The sequence below is a fragment of the Condylostylus longicornis genome, unplaced genomic scaffold (assembly GCF_029603195.1).
Source record: "Condylostylus longicornis isolate FDR11 unplaced genomic scaffold, ASM2960319v2 ptg000077l, whole genome shotgun sequence".
NCBI classification, from domain to species: domain Eukaryota; kingdom Metazoa; phylum Arthropoda; class Insecta; order Diptera; family Dolichopodidae; genus Condylostylus; species Condylostylus longicornis.
This window is the reverse complement of record NW_026578045.1, coordinates 3,198,123-3,212,571: the sequence shown is the minus strand read 5'-3', so window position 1 is coordinate 3,212,571 and position 14,449 is coordinate 3,198,123. Positions and strand designations below refer to the sequence as shown.

Genomic DNA, 14,449 nt, shown 5'->3' with positions numbered 1-14,449 from the left:
ATTAAAAAGGATTGTTAGAATACAATAAAAAAAAAGAATAATGCATAATTAGATTACATTGGGACGTTTTATTTGCATATCCTTGAAAAACAAAAACAAAAAAAAAATGGAAAATTTCTTTTCACATCAAATGGTGTCATTTTTGATTCTACAAATTTTTAATTCCTTTTTCTCTCCTATTTTTTTTTGTGAATACAATGTTTTCATTAGGTATTTTTTTTTTTTACACCCAAACATATTTTTTTATGGATAAAAATGGAAAAAATTTACCATCAACCTGCTGTGTAAGACAACGTGATCGTTGTAATAATGTTTTGCATCATTTTTATAAGGGTCGCTTTTTATTTGTTCTATGTTTTTTTCTCTCGCTCTCTCTCAATCTTTCTATAGTTGATTCCTGTTACAGGATAATTCAAAACTCGTTAGCACCTTAAGGGCATACAAAAACAACACGAATGATGAGAAAAATTCTTAAAACGGAAAATAAGAATACATTATGACACCATCCTATATACATTAATGTGTGCTCCTATATTTCTATACAGCATTTGTATTTGCATATTGTGTACATTAATATAGAAAAATGACGTTATAATGAAATAAAAGAGAATAAAAAGAAGAAAGGGCTTTTATCATTTTAAATATACAGAATGCTATACAGACTAGAAAATTAAAGTCGTTTTAGGAATGATTTCGATACACGAAAGCTGTTTCTAATTGAAACCAATTAATCCTGTCCTTTGTTACTCTTACATAATTTAAACTTGGAAAAAGATGAGAGTAAAGCAGTCAATTAGAACTGGTCTATATTATGCATAAAATCGTAGACTTGTCAAAATTTAAGGAGTAACCAAAATATAAAAAAATAATCCGTCATTGTTTAAAGATTTGGTTGGTTGATATGTGAACATGTCCGCGACAGATCAACTGTACCCCCATTAGCATAAATGAGCAACCTGCTACCAACAGGTAATCATCGAATGGTCGATTAGAGATTCTTTTAAGGAATATGTCTATGTCACCTTGTAGCAATCTTCGAAACGTCCGTTATCTCAGCGTCATGTGATTAATCCAATCTGTTCCCGCCTAGAATCGAGTGTTCACTTCAATTTCCAGAAATTACAAATGAGTTTAACTCTTAATACCTTATGCTCTTTTGAGCCACAAACAGCGCCTTTGGTTCCTCTTGCGAAATTACTTAAAATAGAACAAAATATTTTTGTAGCCTGTTTTAAGAATGATGAGAAATCTTGTAACAAGGGACATTTAGCGGTATGGCTTATAATGTTGTTGAGGTAAGTTGCTTCCGCAATTTAAGTTTTTGAATATAATTTTTGACTTATCTTGTGCATAAATATAAATTTTTTTAATTTAAAATTTAATTTTTAATAAAAAAACAAAGAATCTTACCTTACACCACCTCTTATTAAATCATAATTTAATATTTGTTCACCATGTGACCAAAATACAGCTGATGTTGACATAACAACATTACGTACAATACAAGATAATTGTAATGTTGAATCGATTTCATAATATTTCTCTTGTAATGGTATACCATATTCATCGACGATCATAACTTTTGGTGCTGTAAAATAAAGAAAAAAGAAATTAAATAAAAAATTATGAATAATAAGGATAATAAGAATAATAACAGGATATCAAAAATATAGGTAAGTTGATCTCAATGTGAGTTTTATACTGCAGTCAATGAGTTGATCTGGAAGTTTTGAGATACGCATTTATATTTTAAGATGATCAATGATGCAATTATATTTCGAGTTTAAACTTTTTATCGTAATATGGTTTTCAGTTTCAATTCACGAATTTTCACTCTTGGCAGAGGGCATTAATTATTGTATTACTTCTGAATTGGTTTTAAACAATTTTTATTGTGGGGTCTCAACCTTACTATTACTATTAGAAAAATCCATTTACTTTAATTACAATTTATAGCATTAAAATTATTTGTTCTCTCTAGAATTGAAATCATTAAGATTTCCATGAGAAATATCACAATTTAATTTTTATACCAAAAATATTGAGCTCAAATTAAAGGAATAAATCATCTTCAAATTAAATTCATGACTTTTCATCACGTAAAAAATATTGTACAGGTAGATGAACATTATAAAATTATTAATTTAAAAAAAAAAATATTTTTAAAATAAATTTTTTGCAAAAATGTCAACCAGGACTAAAGAAAAGAACTAAAAGGGAAAAATTTTTCATGCTTGAAAAAATTTTTATGATTTTTAGTGTTGTTTGTTCTCTTAATTTTATTTACCCTTCCACTACATTTCTCTGACATCAAGATTATTTCTGTGAAGTGTTTAAGATCCAGAAAACCAAAATAAAAAAATTATATTTTCCTTTTTAGTGCTACCCTGATTTTTATTTTTTTTCTTTGTTCATTTTATCTTTTCTTCATCAGCAAAATTTTTCTATGCTTAAAAATTATGTTAGGGAAGTAAAAATTATAATATTTTATGGCCATATGAGCTTGGATGAAGTGGGTAGAGTTGGTAGAACTATGTAGCTTGAGTAAATTTTTTGAAATTATTTATAGATTGTACGTTATTTTAAAATGCAAAGCTTAAGAGCAGTAATAATTTTGAAATTTAAATTATTTCAGCAACATTCAGAGATAATTTAGAAATGTTAGAGAGATGTTAGAGATAGCAATATTCAGAGAGATTCAGTATAAAATACTTTCTGGGTAACATTGATCTACAAAAGAGAGGAGATTCTGAAGGTTTCTGCATAATTACAGGGATGAAATAGATTTTCATTATGACCTATGCCGTAAAAAATAATAATATGTAAACCATGTATTTGAAAAGACTGTAGCGGAAGGAAAATTTATTAAATCCGAACGTTTTTGTATTTTATGAAGCTACTACGTGACATGTAACGTCAAAATCAGTGGATTTTATTCTTGAAATAAGTGAGAAAACGTTTTTATTCGTGACTCATGCTGTAAGAGAGAGGGCGAATTTTTGAGACCTAGTAATACAGTTTAATAAATTATACCTGCTGCAAACCATTCTTGTAACTTTTGTTTGTATTCTTTACTATTAAACAGAATAGTTGTGTCAAAACCTTAATATAGGAGGACGTTACAATGCTTATGACGGACAATAATTCAGTTAACAGTTGAAGTGAACTCCAACCAAATTAAAATTTAATATAATTTAATGGGTGAGCCTTATAAACAATTGAGTTTCAAAATTTTTATATAAGATATTCTCTTCATTATATTCAGTATTCTCAAAGTACTATATGCCTGCCTTAGGGAAATCATAATAAATTTTTAAGTAATAGTCATATAGTAATAACAAGTGATTTGTTCGGGTAAATAAAATATTTTGGGGAACTATTTTAATCTTATGTAAACATTCTTAATACTTTCATCTTTAAAAGTTACTTTTTTGTAGAGAAATAATAATTTTTCTTTTAATTTTAGCTACATTGCAATATTAAAATGTAAATATTATAAAAATTTTATTTTATTTAAATTTCACTACGATTTCACATCAAATTTTGTGTAAATATCTATGGGAGGTGACAAAAAAATAAATTATGAATTTTTTTCTCCAAAATATTTTCTCTTTTTTTTTTCATCACATAGATCAGGAAATCAACTTTGACTATTCTAAGAAAAATTTCAAGGATGTGCTACATTTGAACACTTTCTAGTGACAAATAAAATATAACATAGCTCACAACTTGTATATAGTATTAAGCTACACAATCTACATCCATACAAAATATGTACATAATTATAATGGGTCTCAATGGAAATCAAAAAATTTTTTTTTTCAAATTAAAGATATTCGAGAAAATATTTTGAAGAAATTTAAGAAAGAAAACTATTTTTAGTAAAGTGTAGGGAAAAATGTAAGGGGAGAAAATCTTTTATAACATTTCTCATCATAATTTGTTTGTGACATTTTTTTTTCTATCTCTAAACTAAAATATCCTTTAAAAATGAAGTGTTTCTATTGCGAACATATTCCATAAATAATATGAAATTTTTAAAAGCAAAATAATATTAAGACATTTATTAAAATTGATGGTTTCTGTATGATTATCAAGATAATCATAATATTTTGATGATGATAATGATTATGATTATTAAATTTTTTTTTGCCTACGATTTTTTAGGGAAGAACAAATAATATTTAATTTCTTTCAAATAATGTTTACGTATAACATTTTTATATGAACATCTGATGGAAAAGAGCAATATTCAGGGACTAAAATTTCCATGTTTGAAACATAATTTCTTTATTTGATCACATTTAATAATATTGTTCAAAGTTTTATATTATAATTTACTCAGGGACGGATCTACCATATATGCCAAGTAAGCAATGTGAATAGGAAAAGAGGGATTTGCAATGAGCATCGGAAAACATGGGCGTTATTGAAAACTTAAAAAAAATATATTAAATTTTATAGAATAAGAATTTGTTTTTTCTTTCTATTTAGACCGAAATGAACTTTTGAATAACATTTACCTATATACATATATACAAATGTTACAAAACAAAACACTGAAAGTTTCATTCCAGGTTTTAGTTTTATGATTAAATCTTGCATTCAATATGATAAAGTTGCAAGAAATTATTGATTATTATGCGCAATTTTCATTTTTATTGCTTTGAAAAGGGAAAAGGGTGCACTTTGGTAACTATGTAGGGCGCCGAACATATCAAAACCCTTAGGCCTTAATTACCAATGTAAACCTGATTAATTTATTGAAAACTACTTCACAATTTGTGCTTAATATACTAAAAATATAATCTTATAAGTCTTCTCCATTTCGAGTGAATAACTCACTATTTCAGTTAAAACACAATTTTTTTTTAAAAATGTGTTTGTTAATCCAAAAATATTCTGATCTTTATCATGAAGACCTTAAGATTTTTGATTCATTTTAAAGCACGTACCTTATTCATCGTCTTTTTGTCTTAGTAAAAAGCTCAAAAGACGATTAACTCGAATATAACAAAAAAATATTTACATTTTTTCTTAACAGAAACTCATTTTTATGTAGGCTCACATATGCCCCAGACAAACTCCTCTATGAGATTTGATATATATCGTAAATAAAAATTGTTAAATTTTCCAACTACTTTTAATAACTATGGCTTGAGTGTTTTCTAAAACACGATTTAAAAATTTTGAAATAAATGACAATGCTACTCTTATAATTTGTTTAGTTCAAGTAGCTAATTGATAGCCGAATATGTTGTCTTAATAACATTCAAATTAAATGCCATTCACTTTAAGATATAAAAAGTATTATGAAATTTTATTGAATTTACCTCAATTACTTTTTAATTTATTGTTTGAATAGACCTATAAACGAACAAGGATATTATTATTATAATTTCCATAAATCTTAGAGCAGCGAATTAAGGTTTTCCCTTAACCTAATATAGCCCTAATAAATTTTGATAAATTTTAAATATTCTTTATTAAATTATTTTCAACTTTAACATTATGATTTCTTCTAAAAATTAACCATAATTATTTTGTACAATTAATTTATGTTTAAGGATTCAACAAGTAGTCATGTAGGATAGAAATTCATAATATGCAATATCTAAATGTTGTATTGATGCTAATAACAAATTTCTTGACTCTAGAAATAGAAAATTTATTCAATATATTCAATTTTTTTGCGTATATTAAAATACTTGATCACGAAAAGGGTCACAGCCTTAAATGAAAGTCTCCATAAAACAAAAAAAACAAAAAAAAATATAATAATGTTAAGGTTCACTTTAATATTTTCCATTATTTTGTTTTTACATTTTCCCTTTATCCTTTCAATTAGATGGAAAAGAAAGACCTTAATTTTTTACCACAAAAATTTCTCTAAAACACTAAACTCAATAATAATATACTAAATAAATTTTTAATAAACTCAAAGAATTTCTGTATAAGAAAATTTAAAGAAATATTTAAACTTTAAAAAAGGTTATTCTTATTATCCAATTGTTTAACAAACAGATATAGATATTAGGGTTTAGGTACAAAATTTTTAAACAAGGAATAACCAAAAACCAAATATTCTAAGATCCTTTAATTCCACGCTCAATATATTTTCTCTATTCATGCATGCTATATAATAATATTATGGACAGAGTAGCGATAACCCACATATAAATGAAACAATGTTCAAAGATTAATAAGATAAGGGAGGGGATACAATGACAATTAGAGGCAGTTTATAGTTAAACAATTACTTTTGTTAGATATGTTGTCAGTGCATATTTTATCAAAAAAAAAAACCAAATTTTCGTGAAAATTTTGAGTGCTTTTGATAAGTTCAGAGTGCAGTCAAAATCGTGACAACTTCGCTTAAAAATCGTCAAAATTTCGGTTTCTTTTTGTAAGGTGAAGTACGGTCAAAAATCATGAAAATTTTGATTTTTTCTTGACAAGGTCAAAAATTGTAAAAATTTCATTTTTTTTGACAAGCTCAAAAGGTGTTCGATCAAAAACTGTGAAAATATTGATTTTTGATTAAGTACGAGTACTCTCCTTCTATACTCACATCCCTTACAACCAACAGCCAGTAAGTCGATATTCAACATACCAACACGTTATTATTATTGTATGTAAGGGTATTATTTTGGTGTTTTTTTTTTTTTCAAATTTTTATTTTACAATATTCTCTTAGGAGATAGTAGTTGCTTTCAAAATTTTTTGAATACATGTTCAAAAAAAACATGTAATGAAAAACTAAAAACAAAAAGAGAATGGACAAAAATGAGAGACTCCATTATGTCTCGAGCACCTTGTAGTTAATTATATAGGGAATAAAATATCAAGATACTGTATTACCCGTAGGTTTGCATGCTTCAAGATTAAGTGAGTATGTACGTGAATTTTAAAACTGTACTAAAATAAATGCAATTAAGTTTCTGCAACCATTTTTATTATCTGAAGTTTCTGCAATCATTTCACACTTTATTATTATTTCAAGTGTCACATCCATTTCCGCACGCATCCATTTGTTTCGCATTATCTTTGTTACAGCACACATTCACTTAACCACAGACGGAAGCAGACTTGCAGCTTGAATAATGATGTCACCAATATAGATTTGAGCACTAATTTCAGGTTTAAATTCACTGTCAGGTTGCAAATTCAAATACGTATATAAAAATATATTGCATAAATATATAAATCAATTTTCAAAATCAGTCGGGAAAGAATTATCTTTGCAAAAAAAAAATTTGTAGTGGATGGCGTCACTCCATAAAACAGAAAATAAAAATAAAAATTTTCGGATTAAAGAAAGCCAAAAATAAAAATGTTATCCTTAGGCTAATAATTGTCATATAACCTACTCAGACAGTAAAAAAAAAACAAAAATTTTTACAAATCCGGTACATTTCTATCTCTTTGGTTTATTGGATAATAACATAAAACGTCTCTTGACATTAAAGCGCTGAATAGGTTTTGTTTTTATCTTTAAAAGATATTTTTACAATTTTTTAAAGGGGTGGCATTAAACACCTATTGAAAATTCCACAAAATTTAAGTATGAATTTTTGGTAAACGGAGAACTGTGGACTTATAACTATTCTTATTCAAAATTTGTACACTTCTAAGGATTGTATAAAAGTTTTTTTAAATATTTCTTCACTGAAAACAAGTTAAAGGAAGTGTTTCTTATCTTAAGTATAAACAAGTAGGGTTAGAAAATAAAAATATTGGAGAATATTTCAATTGTTCCTATATTGATCAACCCTAGTTAAAGAATATAGTTTTAACCCTTTCCAACCGGCTTTCGGATCTATTACGTTTATATAAAGCAAACAGTCTGTGATGAAAACAATCGCGTTAAAATTTAGTGTGCAGAATAATGAAAAACGAAGTGGTACAATAGAGGACCAAATACAATGCCATTTTTAAATTTTAGAGATGTTTGGAGTTTACTAGTGCATATGTGTACCAGTTGGGTCGAAAGGGTTAAAGAAGGTATTTTAGAAAAAAAATTATTTTTTGCAATGATAGTCCCTACAGCTTGTAAAGTTGAACATAACAACAATGCTTATTTTTTACCATGTTAACATAGATTTTCAACATCATTATTGTTCCTACATGAATAAGGGCTACTCGAAGAATTTCTAATGTCGCATAATATAGATTTTCAAGTAGATATTATCTGGATATAGATATAACAATGGTCAATATAATGTTATCCCTTTTCACATACTATTCTGAGAATTTCTTTTAACTTGTGTAAAGAAATGTATACTTAAACAATGTATTGGATTTTGTTGTATTGTAAAACATTAGAAATGTACAAATACAAAGAGAGTTTTACATTTAAAGGATATCTCAAGTACAGACATAATTATTATGGTGTATAGTATTGTCAGGAATGTTGTATGAACAAGAAAAAGATTTAAAGCAGTTTTTCTTCTAATACACACACATAATTAAGTTATGATGTATTATTGTTTATATGTATGTATGTATGGAAAAAGTATGATTGGTATGAGTACATGGTCTTAAATCATGTACACATACCAGTTAAATGAAAATAATTTTAAAGAATAAAAATATTTTGTTAAAAAATGTTATGAGATTTTGTGAAAAGATGAAAAAAAAAAATTTGAAGACAAATTATTGAGTTTATGATGGTTATTAAGAAAAGGAAAATAATATTGAAAAATTCTTAAAGGATTCTTGGAATTTTTCTTTTTATTATTGTAAAAGGTATACCTTATATATTTTCGACATTAAGATATTTGAAAATTAACAACAATAATAATGGAATTTTTCAATTTAATTTCCATTTTCTTTCCTATATTCTTGCTTTTGTTTTTTGAGTATTTCTAAAGAATTTTTGTTATTTGATAAAGAGTAAATGAACTTTTTGGGATTCGTTCATTGGAACGGAGAAGGATCAACTTTATTTAATATTTTATTATTATTAAAATTCAAAATTTTTTAAATCCTTGTTAAGAAATTAAGAAAGTTATCTATTTTAAATTTTGGAATTATTCCATCATGTTTTTCAAATAAAACTATAACTTTAAAGGGTTAAATAGAAAAGGTATAATATACGGAGGGTAACTCCATCAAAATGTGCTGAGCAGTTATGCATCTTGTTACAATTGCACAGCTAGTTATAAGATAATGAATTCCATGACCAGCTATATAGGTCACGGAATCCTTTTTCCACCTTTATACTCCGGGTATTTTAACGACTTTATGTGTCGAAAACAAATTACAATCAAAACTAAATTTTGAGATTGTGTGTCTGTTAATGACGGATGACAGTTCATACACTTCAAGCCTTTCATCTTTGCATAATATTAAAGTTACATTATTACAGTTCGTATATATGCATGTATAAAACAAAAGTAGATATGTTCGGCTGTGGACTACATATACCCCTACACTTTTAATTGTACCTTCATGTAAGTTCATCATGCATGTTGGTCATGCATGTTGGTCATGCATGTTGGTCATACATGTTGGTCATATACATGTTTGTTATACATGTTGGTTATGCATGTTGGTCATGCATGTTGGTCATGCATATTAGTTATACATATTGGTTAAGCAATAAATTGCCGATCTAGTTGGTCATGGACTATAATTATGCATATTGATCACACAATTTAGTCACGCACTGGAATTTAAAAATTAAAAAAAAGTGCCACTTGCTTCTTATACAATTTGTATTTTAAAATGGAATAATAACAAATTCGGTGTATACCTTATTTTATTCGATGATAATTGCCGAAGCAATGTGCTCACTTATAAATTAAATTTTAAATTTAATATTTTAGTTTATTTTGTTTATTATTCAAGATAATTTAAATCCGATTTCACTTTCTCGATGTATCAATTTTTGAAATTACTTCATTTTCATTAAAACTTCTACAATATTAAGACTTTAAAAAAATTTCAGAAAAAAATTAAAATTGCCTAAAACTAAATTAGAACTGAAGATGAAATTTTTTCGATAACAAAATTTTCATTTAAATTATAAGTTGAATTTTCAATTTCTTCAATTTCTACCTAACAATCTAACAAAAACCAATACGACCTAGAAGAATGCAAATATTAAAAAGGAAAAACCATTTTCATTTAACATATTTTTTCACTCCTATAGTGTTATTGTTGTTATTATTGTTGTTAGTGTTGCTCTGTACTTTTGCTGCTTATATGCCTTAATGCTTTTTTCAAATCAAACACAATCGCGAAATTCAAATGAAAATCAGTGTTCGAATTATTTTTTTTTTTTTTCATTTTTTTCCTTACTTTTACTATTTGTTTGTTATACACTAAAAATTCCTGATTTTTAATTTTTCCTTTTTTTTCACACATCACTAGAATTTTGAGGTTTTCTTAATTTTTTTTTTCTTACAATTTTTATCATTTATTATCCTGTGTGTATACCGTATCGACGAAGCAATTGAATATTGTGTGTATTGAAAATATTATTATGATGGTGTATGTTCAAGGAAAAATTAAGAAGAAAATCGTTTTTAATAACAATGTGTAAAAAGATTTGTTTTTTTTTTTGTTTTGTAAAAGGAAACATTTCCGTTTATATTTTTTTTAAACATGGTAATGGCATTTCGACTTCAAATCAGCTTCAATTTTCTTGTTCAAATAACATGTACAATATTATGTACACATCTATGTGTATACACCCATATTTTTTCAACTCATGCTAATTGTATTCTCGTTATAATACCTGTATTACATGGAAATAGGCATACGGGTAATATACAGGATATGTGTGCCATATAAAAATGTGAAAATTTTTTCTTTACTTTTCTCTCATTATTGTCAGAAAAATTTGCAAAAAAGAAGGAGAAAGTAAAAAAAGCAGAAAACAAACAATAGGAATTTTATTCCATCTTATCTTGCTTATTGACTTCAGTTTTTGCCTCATTCTTGCTATTATTGCAATTCTAAATATGCCTTTAGGTTGTATAACAAAAAATCTGATACTGTTTTTTCCTTTTTTTTTTTTACAACAAAAATGAATACTTATTTTTCTTCTCTTCTTTCTTTTCCTCTTATTCAATTTTTCTCATTTATTTGTGATTTTATATTTTTTCCGCCTTTCCTTTGTGTTATGTTGTAATGTATGGTGTTAAAGGTAATTTAATTTCCATATAGGCAAAATAACAAAAAAGGTATAAAAAATTTGAGTACCAACAAAATAAGTACAGAAAAGAACAATAACAAAAATGAAGAAAGAAACTTAATCGGGAACATATTGATTTCATTTTAAAAAATTTCTTTAGTTTTCTCGTTAACAATGTAATTTGAGAGGAAAAGAGAGAACGCGAGTACAATAACATTAAAACAGAGAAAATGTAATATAAAATGGAGAAAAGCATACAAGAAAATAAACAAAAAATTGGAAGGATATGTGAAAGATTTAAAACAGGAAGAAAATCCTTCTTCTGTTTTGTACATTGTGTCAATTTTTTTTCTTTTGTTGTTTTCTGATATTTTTCTGGCCAGAGTTACCAGATTAAATTTCAATGTGAATGAAAATTACGATGATACGTTTTTTGTGCTTGTAAATTATTGAATACAAAAGCTAAAGATTTTAAGATGCCATCCAACATAAATTAAGAAACGACTCAAATCATGTTTCTGTTTTTAAATCACATAACCGTAAACTAAGGAACGCCAGTAATTCGATTTTTCATTTGAATTGAGTTAAAAGAAGAAAGAAAATTATTTTTGAAAAATTGTATATTAAGTGAGGAAAAAATTTTCTATAGTTTCGAAGCATGTTACATAGTAAGCTGCGACTATTTCACCTTATGTTTTATTTAACTTAATTAAATGAGAAATATTGACCAAATCGCAAAAAAAAAACAAATTTATATAAAATTGCATACTTTTAGGGAAATTGTATTTTCCGATATATATGTAGCTAAGAAAAATATGGAATTTTCTCAATCCCATTCAAAATTAAAAAAAATTTTTTTTTAAGAAAATTTTCAGTTTCTAAATTTAAAATATTTAGGAGGAATCAAAGAGCAACTTAAGCCAGTTCAACTTTTTAACTGAAATCTAGCATTATTTTGTTTTTCATTTAAACATTTAATATCTAGTAACTAAAATAAATTTTCTTTAATTTTAATTTACGGCCCCATTTTTCAATAACTTTAATTGGTAAATTGATATTCTCAAAAATCAACATTTTTAAGTTAAAAAGTCGGAATAGCAAAGTTTCGAACCAAAAAATTTTTAATTTCATATTTCTAGTGTGTGGCAGTCTTATTATTAATATATTATGTGCCTTATTTCATGGAAAATTTTTAACATCATTATAGTCTTTAATATTGTATATAATATTATTATATAATATTATATAATATTAAAAAAAAATCATCATTAGGGTAATGAAATGATATTATTGTATTGCTCATCAGATTATATTTTGTTATTCATGATTCTAACTCATTGCTCCATATATAAAGTACCCATAATATAATTTCATTTAATATACAGCCTCCTTCATGTACGTTTAAAAGATAGTTAAAGGAAATTACGAATATTATATTACGTATAACAATATACAATATACACATGTAATTGTTATACGTAAAATATAGTATAATATTATCAGGATATTTAAAGAAAATGTTATAAAAGTTTTCATTTTAAGTATATTATATTTCAAATACAAAAAATTTATAATAATATGTATTATATTTTTTTTACAATATATACAAAATGAAAATGAAACGATTTCCTTTAATATTAAAATGGAAAATTTTTATCTCCATTAAATTTTATTATCATTAAATATTATAATAAAAATGAACAAGATATTTTTTGATAGATTTTCATAATACAACATAATATTATTAAAAAGAAAATTTTTTATCTTAAAATCTAATAAACACACACACACAATTATTTACAATTCAGGAATTTCTAATTTGTTCATTTTTAAATCAAGGTTAAAGATAAGATAAGCTAATCTAATTTTCTGTTAGATATCTTTTATAAAAAATCATCATTATTATTATTGAATAATAAGGGGTGTTTTTCTACCCTATTGAATTAAACGTGTAAATGTGGAACTTTAATCAGTGTATAAAAGTAATTGTATAGAACAATAACAATTATAATTGGGATGGTTATTTTTGATTTTGTTGCCTTATATTTAGACAAACAAGATTTTTAAATTATTCTATTTGTATTAATATTGTATGTCATGAATGTTTAATAGGTAATAGAATGTGTATATTGTTATGAGTAAAATAAAATTTTTTAAAGAAAATCTTAATAATGAAAGCTATAATAAGACATTTGAAAAGATTAAATTAAAATATTTAAAATGTGGAACATTTTCCATTAATAATTTTTTAAAAAGAATGATATATATATTTTTGAAATATTGCATACTTATAGGATAAAATTTTTTAATTCCATAGTATAGTACGTAAAGGGGACCATTGTTTCTTAGAATCTGGGCAGAAGAACAGAAATAAAGAAATTATAATTACCATAATAGGTAATGAGATAGAAGAAATATATTTAATTTATTAAAAAAAAAAACTATTTATGTCAAAGAATACCTCATATTTTAACATATGAAGATATTTCAAAAAAAAACTTCTTAGAGAGAATCTTTCTTAAAATTTTAAACATTGTCACCTCTTAAGTTAAAATATGAGGTATTCTTTGACATAAATTTGACATTGAATTTTGTCGAAAAAACGCTTGATAAAAATTTGAAACGACTTTCAACTCATTTTCAACAACATAAATTATTAGCAATATAAAACGATTCGGTCATTTGTCATTTTTTCATTTTATTTATTTATTGTGTCTAGATAATAGCTTTGTTACAATAATAATATAATACAATCTTAAGTGCTATATAATTCATTTAAATGTTCTTTCCAACTTATCTAAATTTTGTTTTATCTGATATTATTTAATTGATATTAATATTTTTCGGAAAAAAAGAAAAACCTTTGACTTTTAATAATATAAAACTTAAAAACTACATATACTAAAACGAACTTAACCTAGCCTTAACTATCTGCCATAGATCTAATAAGACTATTATTAGAACTATGACATTTTTCCAGAAATTTTTCTGTAATTATTCTGATTTTATTTGAAACCTTAGGTATATTTGCTTTACTGTGTAGCACAGTGGTGGAAAACCGGCGTGGCAAATTGAGTATTAGTTTTAAAATTTTATTTTGCATAATTTGCAACTTCTTTAAATGAGTTTCGGCACACCCCCATAGCGTGTCATTTGTCATAGCGTGTAGAAAATATAAGCAAATTCACCGAACTACAAAACCTTTCGCATTTTCTATTCTCAAAAGAGGCACTACAATAGTAGTTAGATAGACGAAAACACGAACCAAAGCCAGGCGAATTGAATTTTGAGCAAGACCGAATGCGA

General features: G+C 25.6%; 1 protein-coding gene across 1 annotated transcript in view; it reads right to left on the bottom strand.

Annotated features, from left to right (window-relative positions):
* LOC129612828 (GATA zinc finger domain-containing protein 14) overlaps nt 1-14,449 on the bottom strand; it is a 250,073-nt gene that overhangs the window by 33,249 nt on the left and 202,375 nt on the right. Inside the window, exon 7 of the mRNA XM_055526612.1 lies at nt 1,411-1,588. Coding sequence (XP_055382587.1) covers nt 1,411-1,588 — 178 coding nt within the window. The remainder of the gene's footprint in view (nt 1-1,410; nt 1,589-14,449) is intronic.